Here is a 17471-nt window from a genome sequence, read left to right as displayed (position 1 = left end):
TCTCACCTGCAGAGGTAGATTCTGACATTACCTGAGAGTCAATTTGGGGCAACGCCAAAGAAAGGAAATAGATGCTGAAAAGTCTTCCCTCGGCTTGGGGCATGACAAGTCCTCTACCCAAAGAAAAAGCTCTCTCTCACACACACACACCACCTGACCCTGTACGTGTTCACATCAATTTTGTTTTTAAATCCACACAATAAGAAGATAGATGCATGAGGATAAATTTAGAAAGGCCAAAAGTCACAAAGTCACAGATAAAATCAATCTGACTGCAAGATGACGTCTTGGAGGACATCAGGACACATGGTTTATCCAACAGGCAGCTGGTTGTGTACATATTTGGAATGACTTCAGGACCACCCCGATGACTCTCACTGATTTAACAATACACCAAGTTGAAGTTGAAAAAAAGACAGCCACGTCAAGAGCTGGTGAGCTGGAACAAGTTAAACAGTGCCGTTAAAATCTGGTTCTTCAATTAATGTAACAAAAACGGTTTATACCCACCACGTATGATCTCTCAAAGGATGCTGGGCTTGCATCAATTTTGTAATTATACCCACAAATAAGACAGATGAAGCCGGGGGGGGTTAACACAGAATTAAGTGCTATACTCAAGCTATTGGGCCTACTGCAGAACAGTAGCTGCTTTCTGAGCAACTGCCTGGGTAATGGAGCAAGGAAGGTTAAAGATTTGCCAAAGGTGCCCCAGAAAAAAACTAAATGAGAATCAAATATGCAGAGAGGATGCACGTGTGTGAAGGGAACTTCATTTGACCCTGCTGACAACAGATTTCCTACATTCATATCAGGACTCGACACACCCTGATGGGTTTACTCATGTACAATAATTGCAGCTCCTGTAATAACTCCTATTGATATGCATCACAGATGGAAATCAGTATCTTTGTATTCAAAGGCATAAGAAATCTCTTTACATCACAAGCAACAATATAAATGTCTAGACCTGTATCTTTCATGATGGTAGGATTACTTCAAACCCAGATTTAACCATTTCCTGGGAGGTGAAACCAAGTTCAAGTTCTAATCCTTCAGACTTCAGTCCTGGTTGATTTGGAGACACCTGTGGTAACCGAAGCGAGCTTTGATGATATATACCTATCACAGAGCTCCATTCAAAGTGACACACGGATTGACCAATGGGGCAGCATGTACTCCTTGAGTGTGAACTAGAACAGGAGGAGGGCAGACCTTGGTCTGAGCGGCTTCATTCACATTAGGTTTTATTGAAGAGGACTCTAAACTCCACTTGACTGAAGTCTGACTAGCACACTACATGAAATGCACCCTGGCACTGGGTTTCATCTCCTGCATCACATGTAGAACGTGCTGATCGTCTCCTGTTAACCCCTTGTGGACAGGTAGCTAGTCTTACAGCGGAGTATTATGGTCACAGTTAGGAAAATGATAATAGAAGACAGAAAAAAAAAAGTCCTAATATTTTAAGTTTGAAGTCATCATACTGGAAGAACATGTCATCCTTTTTACACTACCTTGACTTTTCTAATTTGAGTTTTTGTTGTGAAATTACAACTATCCTTAAATATTAGGATCTTTTTTCCCCACAAAATTCCAACTTCATTCTCAAAACATGATTGACATTTTCTAAAATGTTGAATAACAGCAACAAAATTGTTTTTTTTTTTTTAAGGATCGTGACTGAAAAGACGACAGCTTGCAACAGAACTATCCAGCAATCATCCCAGGACTCGGTCTAGTGGTGTACCATCAGTTTCATCCTTACTAAAGCTTTCAGTCCTCTGAGACTCCCTCTCCAGCAGTCAGGGGGCCAAAGCCGACTCTTCGAGCTACAGTAAGAGGCATGCTGTCAATTAGTAGTGGCAGCCACACGCTGAAGGTTCAACTTCAGCCCTTTTCAGATGTCTCTCTCTGGTTCTGAACTGGTGGAGCTATAATTTACCTATCAAAGGAAGATCCACTCTGAAGCTGCTAACAGTCTGCTAACAGGTGGCTACTTCTTAAACTGCTTTTAGCCAAATATAGGGTCGGGCAGACGGGCCTTTACACAACCACAACTTCAACTTCAACTTGTTGATGCAAATTTCCACTGTTGACAGTGCTGACTTTTGAGGGAACAGAGAACCGGAGTACAACACTTAGGATTTACCCCGTGTTAAACAACACTGCTCTACCAGGCAGGAGTTGATGGTATAAATATGTCTCAAGTAAATTCCAGTCCAGTCAGCAACCAAGCCAGCTGCTAGGGCTGTCACCATTTCCAAAATTCAAGTTCAAACAAATTTAAACATCATTTGTTGCAGTTGAACAAGACAGACTAATCCTAAACTATGTTGCTGAGTTGATGTTTGTTATTATTATTTCTCAGATTATCTGAGAAATGATTATCTTTTCAGCATGGTCAGTTTTCTATATTTTGCGTTAGTAAGGAGAACCTAGTTGACTGACTGTGTGAAACAGATGACAAGCCTGTTGGGCTAATTTTGAATTCAGATTACAGATCAAATACTCATTTTTTTCCCCACAGAAAAGTGACAGCCCTACCAGCTAACTTGCTAACTAACAATTAGCAAACTGGCCAGCTTGTTGGACTATTGTGGCTGGCAGGTAGTTAGCATGTTGTCAGTTACTGCTACGTTACCAAGCTTCAAACCAGCAACAACCATTTCACAAGGATGTGCAGATTCATTTTACTGTGACACTTCGAAAAACTTTAAATTATCCATGTTCTGAGATGATGTGATCAAAAAGATATTTAATACCCTTTGGCTAAAGAAGATGTCAAATAAGCCCAACTTGTTTTTCACAACGTCCCATATCGTCTTCCAGCTTTTCAGATCACAATCTGACTGCAGGGGTCTTTTAACAGAAAGCGACCTATGACAATATCAATGCGATATACCCACGTGTAAATTTAATCAAACTAGCATTTCCAATGAGACATACGACTCTACAGGGAGAGATCATGTGAAGAGAGAAGTGAAAGGCCAATTTGACTTTGAAAAGCTTCAATCTGACTGCAGGGAAATTCCCTATGAAAATACAGTTATGGTAGAAAACAGTGAACACAAAGTGCTCACCAGAAAGCCAATTATTACAACCACTGTAAATGTAGGCAAGTTTTAGAATAGCATCCTGGATACAATCATTTAATGTTAAACTATCGCACAGAGAAAGATATGGGTTCAGTTTCTGTGTAGAGACCTGGAGAGGCAAGTCTAGAGTTGAAAAAAAGAAATCTATCTCCATTAAAGATAGTTTTTTTTCTGGCTAGTTATGGAACTAGGCTGGAGGTGTACGGTGCCCTCCCACCACACCTTCCTCACCCACACACACAGCTTGTGTAGGCTTGTTCAGTCCTGCTGCGTGGTTGCTGTTTCTGCAGGCTGGCTGGCTGCTGTCGTAGCAGCAGTGGCTTTGTCAGCAGCAGCCGGTGTAGCGTCCAGTTCAGGTGGTCTGGGAGCTTGGTGGATGCCCTCTGTCTCCAACCCGTCACCCCATGGCAAGCCATCCTCATCTTCCTCCTCCTCCTGCTCCCCCTCCTCCTCCTCCCTGGCAGAAGGTTCCCGTAGCTGGTCTTTTGGGGGTGCTGTGGTCTCTTTGCTTCCCTGCTCCTGAAGGAGGCTGAGCCGGTTGTTGAGGTCATTCCTCTCCTTCTGCAGGGCTCTGCACAGCCTCTCCAGCAGCTCCAGCTTCCCCTGCAGGGCCTTGAAGTGTCCGTCACGCAGAGTTTTCTACAACACAATACAATATTTTGTGAGCTCCTAAGTTCATTCTTCACCTTGGAAAGTAGTAAATGGAACTGGACTAAATTGCGAGGAAATAAAAAGGAAACTTTAGCAGATACTAAAGCAAAGATTCATGAAAAAGCTGATTTAAAATCACTGAAACAGTGTGACAGAACTTATCCACAGTCAGGGCGTAGCTACAGACAGTGCAGCCAGTGCAATCGTACTGGGGCCTGTGCTGTAGATTGCAAGCGGGCCTCTAGCAGAGCTGTGGTGATTGTGACAAGTGTAATTATTCTACACATGCCATAGAGACTACGAAGAAACTATGAAGCAAAAACCGATTCAACTGAATTAATATTATCTCTATTATTCATGTCTGCTGGGTAATATGTTGTGAGGCGCTCCAGTCCAGCATGTGGTGTGGCACTTTGAAGCAGGATCCTTTAATGTTTTGATGTTTGAATGTTGTTTTTGTGTCTCTCTAAAACACACTCACATATGCTGCTGCAGCTGTCCACGTTCACTGTCCTCTGCTGCTGCTGCTGCTGCTGCTCAGAGCGCAACAGTTTTAATCCTGAAACTGACAACTCCATTCTGTTTCTACACAGTGCAGCCAAACAGCAGCTAAACACAGACAGTCCAGACCTCCACATGAGGACCGATGTGTTCAAATTCACGATATGAAGGAAAAAGAGGGAGAGAACGAGAGGAAGAAGAGGAGATACAGACTTAATGTCTGATGAAGGATTACTTGTTTTGCTGTTGTTCAACAATGAAGAGCAAATTTGTAACAATCTGTGTGGTTATTAATGTAAACCTTCCTATCAGGGTGTGGGGCAGAAACAGCAGCACTCTGACAGGATCTGCTCCTGCAGCAGGATCAGCCTGTTGCAGAGCAGGAAGCAGATCACAGTGTGATCCTGACAGCTGTGCTGATATTTCTGCTGCTGTGATGCATCAAGTTGGTGACATGCAGGTTAGATTGGCTGCAGGTGTTGATTAACATATATTTTGTCGGTCGGGGCAGGGGGGTTGGCTCTCATGATGGATCGTGTGAATGCGGTTAAAAAAAAATGTTTTTGTGTTTGTGCGTATTTGCTTCTTAACTGAGGAGCTCAAGGGCCCGCCATGATAGCCTGCACTGGGGCCTGTCATTACTGACTTACACCACTGTTCATCATGTCAAGGAAGATTATTTTTCCAAAATCATCCGTGGTGGCATGATTGCATACAGAGTCAAACAGAAAGATGACACAAATTGGTAACTCTGGGAGCCAAATCTGTGCAATAGTTGTCGGGGTATTTCAGTCTGGAAAATGGGTTCCCGGGAATACCCATCCAAACCATTTCCCAAGAAATGTAATAATAACGGGAAAACTTTTTTCTTGATCACTTAGAATATATTGGCATATATTTGGAAAATATGTAGGCTTATTGTTTGAGAACCTTGATTTGAACTTTAATGATCAGCCACTTTATACAGTATATCTAACACTGGCTCACAGCAGCAGCCTCTGAACACTAACAGAATATGGATCTGAGCTTAAAAGATAACTTTGAAAACACAAAATTATTTGCTGTAATGAATTTTGCTTATTTATACAATGAAGAATTGTGAAATATCACTTCCATGAGGCTGCTCTCTGCAGACACATGGCAGGCAGTCAACTTGACTTTTCATGGTCCTTGCAGCTGTCACAAAGTTCTGCATACAAAGGTTCTGTGACAGCCATTCTAAGGTTGAAATCTTTTGCCTGATTAACACCAAATAATAACACTGAAGCAGTCAGGCTGCATATTTGTTCTCAGCTATGCATATGACCACTGCATTTTGGCTGTAGCTGAAGTTATACCTTCACAACAAGTGCAGTTCCTGGGATTCCCAGGAAAGTGTGCTCTGTTCCCTGAACAGAAAATGTCTCGTGTTCAGAAAAATATGAAACCTGGACGGACTCATTTTTTGCCTTTGCTGGCCATGTGTTTGTATGTAAGTCTTTGCCCGCAGAGTCACCATTTAACAGCAGCTGTCAGTCTATTGTGATGAAGTAAGAAGCACAGTGTTTGTGGACAGGAAGTACAAAGCATTCCACAGAAGTGTACCTAGCAGAAAGTCCAATTGTGCCATGAATTTTATGACTACAAAGACACTGATGTTATTTCGTTTTCAATTCCCTAAATTACCAGAAAAACATAAGAACTGAAAGAATATATAATGAATCAAATATTTAGTTGTGTGTATTTATATTATTTTGTATCTTTTTTATTATCTATTTGTTCTACTTATTGTTTTCCACTGTTTATTCATTTTCAATTAATTTAATACAAAGTAGTAGTTTAATATTTTGAGAAATAAATTGTGAAATATTTGCTTATGCTAAGCTAGGCTAACCATGCCCTGACTCCAGCTCTACACTGAACACAGAGAGTTACGATTAATAACCAGCTTCTCATTCACCCTCAGGAAAGAAAGCAAGTAAGCATATTTTCCAAAACAACTTTGTTCTTTTCATTTTTCTTTTTCAACCAAAGCACTGAAAAGCAAAGCTCATCAATCTACCTCCTCAGCCATCTGCAGCAGGGCCTGGTTGTTACTCTCCCATTTGGTCCTCCACTGTGTTGTTTCCTTCTCCAGCTTCTTAATCTTCTTGGTCATCTGGAGGTAAATCCAGACAGTTAGAGGCTACCAGGGAAACCATCGACACACACGCACACAGACAAAACTAGACAACAGGAAGTTATTAACCGTGACTGAGCTTTTTCTTGCTTTACCTTCTCCATCTCTTGTCTGAAAGTGGTGAAAACCTCGTTGCTTTTAGCCAGAGTGCTCTGAAACTCCTCAAACTTGTCCATGTACAGGGAGAGCTAAGAGAGACGAGCACAGTGAGAATCACCTGGGATGCCGTACACAGAGGTAACCACAGGCTTCTACAGTAAACAACGACAGTGTTTCTGATCGCCCACCCAGGAAGCATGTGCTCACCTGTTGTTTGAGCTGCGTTTCTTGCTCCTTCATCAGCTCACACTTACGCCTGGACTCTGTGGCGTCCTTTAGCAGCTGAAGCGTCACAGAACAGTCAGTTCTACAGCTCTATCAGCAGATGTTTTCAGTATAAAGATGGTCCATTTAAGGCCTAAGACTCTCAACGACTGGCTACCTACTAATGCTATCTGCAATGCAAACTAGAACAGAGCGTCAGGAAAAGAACCAGCACAGAGGGCATACTCACAAAGTCTCTCTCTCTCTGCTGCTTCTCCTCCACTTCTTTCATCATCTCAGTGATTCTCTGCAGCTTGGCATCCATCAGCTGCTGCTGCAGCTCCTTGTGCTTGAACACTTTGTCTATATGCTGCCAGAGAGATACATCAGATTTCCATTAGCTGGATGACCTGTGGTGTGCTCTGCTGTGAGTAAATATGATCAGAGCTGATGAACTTTATTTGCAGTTGCATTTTAACGAAGTGCCCTTCAGGTTTGCACTTGGTGCCGTAGCATGCATCAGCCAGGCAGGTCAGGAGAGGGTTAAGTGAGCTCAACAAACCAAATTGGGTAGTTCTGGCCAGTCTTACCTCCTCTCGGAGCTCGTACTGCTCGATAAGCTTTTTGAGCTTCTCAGCCAGCTCCATGTTCTCCTGCCTCAGCTTGGTGTTGTGGGAACTATGCTGTTCCATCTGCACCTCAATATCACTCAAGGTCATTTGGAAGTGCAGCATGGCCTCCTTCCGCTGCTCCTCATACTCCCTGGACCGCTGGGCATTTTCCTCCTGTCAGGTGACAGGAGTGGCAATGAGAGGAGGTGAACAAGGAGTTTACGAGACGTGAGGGGAGGAGAGGGGAACCTATGTGATTCACACTGGCAACAAATGGCATCATATAAGCAGAGAAGCACTGTGCCTTGGACTACAGATATGTCAACATAAAAAAAGTCCCTCATTATCAGAAGCTGGCAGCAAATTTATCCTCTACCTGGTTAGATTCATCTATCTGGATGCACACTAGATAAAAACATATTTTTAACAACCAGTAAACTGTACTGGTTGTCAATTTATGTTCCGAAATACCAATTTTGTGATTATGGCAGTGCAAGAACTGCTGGCTATTGTCAAGCCGACCAGAAGATGAAAATAGCAGTTGCAGCAGGTGGAGGTGTACCTTCAGTGTCTTGTTGTGTCTCTGCAGCTCCCTACAGAGGCTCTCCAGCTTGCTACGGGCCAGAATGGCCTTGCTGTGCTCTCCCTGCAGGTGGATCTTCTCTTTCACAATCTGAGACTGCTTCTTCTGCAGGGCTTTCAGCCGCTTCTGCATGCAGCGACTCTCCTCCAACTGAGACACAACACATAGTCAACATCGAACAGTTTGCAGAATGGTTACACTCGATACCTGTCTTGGATTAATAAAAACATGTTATACTCATTTGGAAAATGATATTAATACATGGGAAAATGGGAACCAATGAAATCGTTAGCTGTTGTGTAGTAGGAAGTAGACGGCAGGACAGCTTGCTTTGTCTGTTTTCATTAGTGCTAAAAGAAAACCCATCTGTGGCCATGCATTACGCCCCCTCAAATCACTGTCAAGAATTTTGTCGACAGTGATCTTCCACTCCACATTTAAGCATTCAGATTTTTCAGGATGTTTGTGTAACATATTTTCCATTTATTATTTTTGTTTGTTCTTATTTGCTGGCCTCAGGACACGGACAAACATGATGCCATCTAACGCTGTTCATTGAAGCAATGCAGCAACACGGCTGCGACATTGGTACAGAAAACACCAAACTGTCTGGTCCCGGCATCCCTTTACTTAGAACATCCAAAAGCAGCCATTTTCTACTAGTTTATCAACACTTCTGCATGACGTCTATGGCATCTCACAAGTTTGAATGCAGCTACTGTATACACCTACAGCACAACAGCAGACTGATGTCAATCACTGACAGAACTGAGATGTGGCCACTGACTCAGAGGTCTGGATCCAGTCTACCTTCAGGTTTGTCAGTCGGTGATTGTGGCACATATTCAGCTTACCAAGTCTGCATATTTCTTGCACAAGGCAGCCAGTTTCTCCTCAGGAGTGTCAAGGGAGTTCAGGGCCTGCATCAGAAGAACAACCTCCTTCCCTGAAACATCAACAAGAGAAAAACTACGTTTACAGGGATTCTTTCACTGTACAACACTGCTAGAGGTTTCATTTAAGTAAAAAAACAATGAGCATTTTCTATCATAAAGATGGCTGGTGATAGAAAATGCTGTCACATATATGGATCTAAGTATGTGTATCTATATATCAATATATAAATGACAATTGCTGACTAATGGGACACAACAGTAATGTAACAATCTACTTGTTCATTTAAGGTATTCCATACTTGGTGGGGGTTGGACATTAAACCAATTTACATTCATACCTTCATAAGTGATGCATTTTAACATTCCTTCAAACTAACTTCTAAGGATTATTTGATTTGATGTTGCACTGAAATAGCTGGATGGAACGTTTTCAGGACTCTGCATCTAACAATAACTTCTGTAGAGCCAATATGGATAGTTATGGACACAGTTTTATACCATTAACTTCTTCCTAATCAGTCATAATATTTTCAAAAATATGGCTCATTGTTTAAATGATGACTTGACTTGCAAAATTTCATATCCATACAAGTTCTGTAAAAGCAATATATTGCGGCCTTTGTTGAAATCATTAAAGATGCCGAGGAGTACTGTTTGGAAATACTTCGCATTCAAGGCAAGTGACCCAGGAAAGGCAAAGGATACACACATGCTTATATGCAAGTGATGCTACAGAGCAGTGCTAACGGAGGGTGCTAACACAACAATACCAAAGCACCCCGCACAGACACATCAACCTTTATTCAGACTTTCAAGAGGTTGTTGACGGCTCCCATTTCAACATCACGGGAGATTAAAACAAGACGGCCCGATAAACTGTTGTTGATAATTGTGTTGTCCACCTTTTGGCTCAAACGCCATTTGTAATTCTCAAAGCTAAGAGAATTGCCCTCAAAGCTATCAGGCCTGACAAATCTCAGACTGCAGAGTTTCAGTTGATAGGACAATACCTTGACTATGGTCCGTAGTATTCAGACCCTTTACTTAAGTATTTAAGTATGCATACTGAAGTATTGCCCGCAAAATGTTCTTAAAGTATTAAAAGAAAAAGTACTAATTTTGGAGTGAAATTGTTCCTGTCAGTGTTTTACAATTATATCTGATATTTTTCTGAGTAACAATAATTGCGCACTAATGTGTATGCTGCATTTTACTGCAGCAGACTTTATGTCCCCCATGTTGTGTCAAGTTCTTCCCTGTGGTATCAAAAATGTCATCGAATATCAGGATATATTTGTCAAGGTATTGTATCAAAATGAGAAATTCCACTATCGTGACAACTCTAGTATGATCATTTCATAGTAATATGAAAATATTTTGGAATGAGGTGGCAAAACTCTCTATCTGGAAAAACAAGTTGAATGCTCTGAAATGCCAGGGGTTGTACAAACAGAACATCAAGAGGCAAAAAGTCATGGGGTACATCCTGAAGCTGCATTTCACTAGTCGTTCAACATGGCCTTGACTTCCCCTCCAGAGTCTACTAATTCTTTGAAGGTCTTTTGGAGTCAAATGGGGGGGTTGATTTGCCTTTCTAGCAATCAAACAAGTAGTTCTCTCAGACAGTTCTTGGTCTTCCAGACCCTGTTCGGACAAGGTTTGAGGAGTCACAGTATTTATAAAGGTTTGAAATCTGCATCCCCTTTCCTATCAACGATTGTGAACAAGGCTTGTCTGTGTCTCTCTCTGTGTCTCTCTCTCTGTGTCTCTCTCTCTGTGTCTCTCTCTCTGTGTCTCTCTCTCTGTGTCTCTCTCTCTCTCTCTCTCTCTCCCCCTCTCTCTCCCTCTCTCTCCCTCTCTCTCCCTCTCTCTGGCTGCCCAAACTTGTGCACGGTGCTCCTTTCCTTTTTTCCACTCTAAAATTGCACAAAACAAAAAAAATGCACTCATCTCTAACACTGGTAAATGGACTGCATTTATGTGGGGCTTTTCCAGTCTGCCACCCACTCAAAGCGCTTTTACAGCACAAGCCTACATTCACACAACGGTAGCTAGGCCACCTGCTCATTACAAGCGTTAACACACTCACACACCGATGCACAGCATCGGGAGCAATTTGGGGTTCCAGCCCAATGCCTGGAGTCATATGCTTTCAACATGAAGTCGACTGTGGATGATGAAATGCTCGCTGACATCAGTGATGACGACAAGTAGAAGATTTGGGATTTTTATTGCAATGAGGTCATCAGTTGGTTGGACAAGAACCAGGCTGCTGAGAAGGATAGGTATAAGCATCAACAGACCCCATCATCGCTAAGCTGTACCGGTGCTGGTGGCATGCCTGGTGGTATGCCAGAGGGTATGGCTGGGGGCTTCTCTGGAGCTGGTGGTGCAGCTCCTGGTGGTGGATCCTCTGGCCCAACCATCAAGGAGGTTGACTAAACATTGCACCACTTAAGCTACTACTTCTGAAAGATGCTTTCAAAGAAAGTAACCCTCTTGTAGCACAAGCTAAAGAGTGGAACTTTAAGAATTTAAATGAGGGCATTGAAGAGTATGTTTCATCTCTAACTTTATGCCTTTTGAAGATCAGTCAAATTTTTACTTGGTTAACAATTCACAGAAACAGACATTTTGACAGCATCATTTGCAAGCCACTGTAATTCTAATGATTTGTAAAAAGCAGTATAGTGCTAAGCCTACAACTGGCGGCTGATCCCCGTTAGTTTGGGCTGAAAGTGTACAAGGGCATGTGGAACTACTAATGAAACAGGATGCAAGTTTGTGTCTTTTTTCCTCCTCCAAAATTTGTATTCATTTTTGTTGTATTAAATAAAGGGCACCCTGCATAATCCCTACACTTACTGTTTAATTAAATGTTTTTATTTAATATTCTTTCAGCCATTTCCTCTTTCTATCCCCACACAGTACATGTTTATGTTGCTGTGTGCTGAGCTATGACTGTTTTCAATTAAGATTTACACTAGAATTACCCTCTCACAGCTATATGCCTCCACCATCCTGTCAGATTGCAGTTAATTTAACAGTGATGGCTGCTCTCTCCTCTACTCCTCTCCCAGTTCAGTGAATGAAGAGTTTATTTCAACCAAACCAGAACAAGTGTTGATTGTTGGAAAGGTGAAAGATGAACCAAGGAGGTTTTGTTGAGTTTTATTTTGTTAGGGACCCTTTCCATAATGATGTCCAACAATCTGAGCATGTCAGCGGCAAAAACACTTCTAGTGGATGTACATCGATGGTGTGCAAACGCTTGGAAGGATCAAATCGCAGTCCATTTCATAGCTGTCGGCTGCAGCGTTCTCATTCAATATTGAAAAAATCTTCCAAAAACTGCTGTTTCTATTTACTTTACTCTATTCATCCCATGGACATAAAAATATGGCAAAATGGGTCGGTAATCAGATAATGTGTCACCGAAATTCCTGAAGTCTTCCAGGACGGGTGGACCAGCGAACATCACTTTCACTGATTGAAAATGTAATGTAGGTCAAGCTGAAACGAGCGCATACTTCAACAGCACAGGATAGGACATTATAACCGTCTCTGCAGCCTTTTTCAGACATGGAACACGTCATATTGTAGACTATCTGTTAAAGTAATGGAACTTTAAGCAATGAACGTTACAGATCTGGCTTTTTAAGATTGATGGAATTGGAATGAGACTGAAACTTCAACATGTAAAATCGTAATCACATTTCACTCAAATCTCCCTGCTGTGGGAGTGATTAAGGATTATCTCAAGTAATGGTGAGCATGTATCCAAGTGCTTGTTAGATACATTGTAAGGTTCCTACCAAAAGCCTTGTCCTCTCCAGTCTTGGGGTCTCCTCCGGGGTCGAGCTCTGCCTCCCCCAGGTCGCTGGGACTGTCCTCTCTGCCTGGAGTTTCCCCCCTCTCCTCCTCAGCACAGCACAACCCCAAACCAAACTCTGCAACCTCCTCCTGGTAACACACACACACACACACACACACACACACACACACACACACACACACACACACACACACACACACACACACACACACACACACACACACACACACACACACACACACACACACACACACACACACACACACACACACACACACACACACACACACACACACAGAGATGACTACAGAGCATCCAGTAACTTACTAAATGAACAGCTCTTTCAAACAGGCAGTTTTCACTGAGCAGCCCAATGAAAGAAGCTGTGGATTCAGTGCATTGCTTAAGGCGCTTCAAAGCGGCAGCTGCAGCATGGAAACTCACTACTCACCTTTACTTCACTTTGACCAACCTCAAACTGGTTTCAAACAGATGACTTCTGTTACCTCTATGCTACCCGAAGGCTGGTTATCTAACCACAATACCTTTAAGTACTGATGTGTTCGTAGCACAGAATATCAAAAAGTGATGAGTAAGGCTGTCAACAAATATTCAGTCTGAACTGGCTGTCCGGCCCAGCACTTGCTGCTCACTGCGGTGAGTTTGTGCTGCTGGAGGACAGTCTGTCGGCTCAAGGGGTGTGTACTGGAGAGCAGTGCATCATTGTCATTGCTAACTATCCAACTATCCATGTCTTATTTACATGTAAGACCTCTAACATTATCATCATGAATGTAAACAATGAGCATGGCTACTGTAAGCACTAACCGCTGTCAAGCTAGCATGTTAGTGTTGGAAAGTTTTGGCTGCACTTTCTCTGCCATTCTTGTGCAACTGGCTCCTTGAAGAGAAGTCTGGTCAAGTGCAGGCTAAAACCAGTCATGGATACCATTTTTTTTTCTTTTTATTGTCAGAGCATTTGATTTACTGATTGATGTCAGTATGTAAAGAGAATTTCTACAAACATAGCAAAACAATGCTTCTAAAATACATTGCCCACTCTAGCTAAAACATACATTGCCTAAAACAAAATTTAACATATTTAAGAATTAAGGGTTTGTAAAAAAGGATTTAATTAATTAATAGTTACTTTTAGATAAACAGTTGTAGCTTATCTATTGCCACTGGACTTTAAAAATGGGCTACTCAACAGTAACATTAATGACGAAAGAACATTCACACGACACCTCACACATATCAATACGTTGACAGTGTTTACCTGACATGGGCTGTCCAGCTCGGGTGGAGAATCACTGCCTCCTACTATTCTTCTAGTGGCCACATCAATCTCACAAATTTCTGTTGTCTCCATCAGTCCGGATCACAAGCTAGAAATTCATAGTACACCAAAAATATTGGAAAATGAAAATGAGCTTGTGCATGACCAAACGCTTCTATCTAGTAATAAGCATATATATATATATATAAAGAAGAAGAAGAAGACACTTGGAAATGGTGCTGGTGGGCTGCTTCAGTCAAGTGAAGCAATGTCATACAATCCAGAAATTCAGTGTGAACAATACAACCATATGGCTTTTCAGACACCACAACACCAACAGCTCTTCTGGAAAGTAATCTTTGCAGTCGTTTTATCCTGTCAGGCCAGGTTTGGGTTTGGTTATTTTCAAATCGAATTTATTATGAAATATCTCTCTCTGTTTCCTTCTCTTCCTTCACTGACTGTATCAATCTTCTGTGTTTGTGTATTCCAAGAAGATCTGCAATGTCAATTAGGAAGAGGGAAAGACTCAATGTAGCCAGTATATTGCATTAGCCTAGCAAGCTTAGCAACAGATGAGCTAGGGCAAAAATGTAGCTTCACATGTCAGGTAGGATTTAGGTCTCAAATTTACCAAATGGATTTAGCCTTGTCGGTAGTCACTAGTTTAAGATTAGGATCTTGTATGTTAAAACTTTGCCTTGATGAGTCGAAATTATGGCACAATAAGGCCAATTCTGGGGTGTGTAGAGTATCATGCCTACTGAGTCTGGTGGTTGACGGCTGTGGCGCCCCGTTTCAGAAAGAGCACCAAATCTCATCGTTTCTAAATGTGAATCCTCACGTTAACTTGAACGGTCCCGACGGCTGGAAAATGCATTCTCTATTCACCCTGTCATCAGTCAGAAAATATTCTGGTCATTATGTTCAAGTCCAAGCACAACTTCCAAACTCATACATAAGATTACCCGAACTTTTCAACGCTCGTTCCTCTGTTGGTCTCTAAACCAGGTATGCGGCGCAATAGGCCGTAAGTTACTGTTGTCAAAAGACTGATTGGCAAACAAAACGAAGAGCCCATCTATTGCAGTGATTTAGCGATCATGTGCATTGTTGAGCTGACACTTCGCTGAGCCACAATGTTAAAAAAGGTTTTATTAATAAAGTAGGGCCACTTTCTTAATGCAAAATATGAGGTCCCGAATGGTTTAATGCATTTATACATAGCCATATTCCTGCTACGGGGCAGCTAAAAAATAGAAAATAATATTTTATTAATAGATATACAATTATCTATTTTCGAATCGAAAACGCAAATTATGGCTGTTGCAATGAATCTATGCATCGAAACAGTCAAAAAGTCAACCACGTGTGTACAGCAGCGGCAGGATCAACCTTGTAGTCGTCTCAGGCCTACAAACACCATCGTTCACCTCTCCAGTCTTGTTATCCAGCCCGCCGTTAAGTTTAGCAGCCTCGCATTAACACTCACATTAAGGATTCCAACAAGTTGAAGATCGCTAGACATGTCACACTAGGCTAAGGCAACATAAAGACAGTGGACCGACACAAAACACGGGTTAATTTACAATGACAATCTAGCTAGCTTACCTTGTCGGCTAGTAGGTGTGTATGATGTAGTTGTTAAGCTAACAAAAAGGAACAGTGATAACTTTTGAGATACTAACGTTAACCTACACCAACCTACCTAACAATGACATAACGTTAGGTCTGTGTTGCTGCCGTGAATAATAGTGTGTGATTGTAGAGAAAGCTGCATGTATTACGGACCTTCGGAGTTGAAGTGACAAAAAAAAACCCATAGGTTTTGAAACGATAATATCAGAGCTAACAGACGTTTCCTGCATCACTAACCACGGACAAGCATGCAAAACATGTCATCTAGCGGCTGTAACTTTAGACGCGTTGCTAACTTCAAGTTGTTCAGTAAATGTGAAGAAAACCTTAGGATGACCCCCTTCGGCAAAACGAAACAGCTGTCTTTTAACCTAACTTCTGTCCTCTCAAAAATACACAAACATGCATTGCGTAGGACGCTTAAACGTTAGCTAACCTTAACTTTGATGACAAACTTTTCTGTAGATCTCTGATACGTTAATTTAGCAACGTTAATAAGTAGCTAACATTAACCAACTTCATCTTCAGGTCAGTAATGTGCTTTTGCAGATTAACACGGTAACCGTAAACCTTTAACATCCCATCGGCTCAGGACACAACGGCGCATACGGTTCCTGTTCATGTTAGCTAAGTTAGTTAGCTAAACGCACAACAAGCATTTCAACATCTATCCCTAAAACTTAACTGCTGTAAACATTTGCAGTGTAAGTGTATCGACGCGGACATGTCAGGTATCACCCTGGATGGTAAAGAGCACAGCTGGTTAATTAAAGCTAGTAAGCCGTGGACGTGTAAAGCAACATTTTATCGTAAGCTAACACTGGCTTGCTATTGTTAGCAGGGCTAATCCTGTGCTAAGAGCTACTCTGTGTCTAGCCCTGCTGACTAACATGAGAAGTGAACTTTACTTCGGTAAATACCAAATGTGTGATAGTGAATGCAAAAGCTACACGTTCACACTGATGGTGGCAGGTCATATACTACATTGAAATCATGTAAAAATCAGTACGACACAATATCAGTAAAGCAAATACGTTTCTGAAATAGCTAGAGCGTTTACCTGTGTATTTGCACTGTGGATGGAGGCAGGACACAGTTGTAAAGCTAGCTTGGGCTGTCAAATAACAAGTACAACGTCCGGTGAAACCTTTTCAAAATATATGCCGGGCGTGTCCAAAGTTCAGATTCTACAAGTAAAACATTTGTATCCGGTGATTTCTAGAACGCTTGTGCAAATACGTTTGTTGTCCAGTTCTTCGAAGCAGTCTTATTACACCTATTTTTACATCACTGTGTGTCTGTTTGCCTATTAAGCAGGCTAAAGAAGAGATTCAATTTTCCACTGTTTCTCCAGTTTTAAAATCAGAGATTTACTATTTGCCATTGAGTTTATTCCAGTTTTTATATCATCATCATCATCATCGTCGTCGTCGTCGTCGTCATAGTTATCACCATAAACATCAATAGGCCTTAATCTTGCTTGCTTTTCTACTGTATATAAATAGTATATAGTAATAATAGTATCAATATTATATAAATATAAAATGGTATATAGGTATCTCATTTAAGCTGAAATGAAGTATGATAATGAATTTTACTCCTTTACTACCTTTTTTTCCGCTTTTAATTTGAAGGTAGCCAGGGGACTGGCAGTTCTGCAGCTGGACCCTCTTGTATTTTACAGTTTTTACAGTATTTTACAGCCATGGCTTCTCATTTGCCAGGTGGCTCAACAAGATCATGACTTGCCCTTTGTGTCTGCGGTTGTTGAGTTAGAACCCTGTGATGCAGAATAGAAATGCTTTGCACACTCAGGCACAATGTTCTGTGTATGTTTTTAACTATTGTTGTCTTCCTACAAGGGAATCTGTCTTCCCAGGCATGAAAATGACCAAAACTTTGTGCAAAGGTCCACTCT

The 17471-nt window shown here is 41.7% G+C and overlaps 1 protein-coding gene across 2 annotated transcripts; it reads right to left on the bottom strand.

Moving 5' to 3' along the window:
• Positions 1-1637: 1637 nt before the first annotated feature.
• LOC121610969 (gamma-taxilin-like) lies at positions 1638-16643 on the bottom strand. Of its 2 annotated transcripts, none has more exons than XM_041943691.1 (11): positions 16614-16643; positions 13916-14024; positions 12617-12764; positions 8760-8851; positions 7885-8055; positions 7302-7496; positions 6962-7081; positions 6715-6789; positions 6504-6596; positions 6292-6387; positions 1638-3737 (listed from the first exon to the last, which is right to left on the bottom strand). In XM_041943691.1, exons 2-11 carry the CDS (start codon positions 14006-14008, stop codon positions 3357-3359), a joined length of 1464 nt encoding a protein of 487 aa, XP_041799625.1. In that variant the 5' UTR covers positions 14009-14024; positions 16614-16643; the 3' UTR covers positions 1638-3356. The 2 variants fall into 2 exon arrangements, with proteins under 2 accessions (XP_041799625.1, XP_041800437.1); XM_041944503.1 differs by lacking the exon at positions 16614-16643 and adding an exon at positions 15527-15650.
• Between the last annotated feature and the right edge of the window lie 828 nt (positions 16644-17471).

The sequence above is a fragment of the Chelmon rostratus genome, chromosome 1 (assembly GCF_017976325.1).
Source record: "Chelmon rostratus isolate fCheRos1 chromosome 1, fCheRos1.pri, whole genome shotgun sequence".
Lineage (NCBI taxonomy): Eukaryota > Metazoa > Chordata > Actinopteri > Chaetodontiformes > Chaetodontidae > Chelmon > Chelmon rostratus.
The sequence above is the reverse complement of the archived record's forward strand: the minus strand, read 5'-3'. Positions and strand labels throughout refer to the sequence as shown.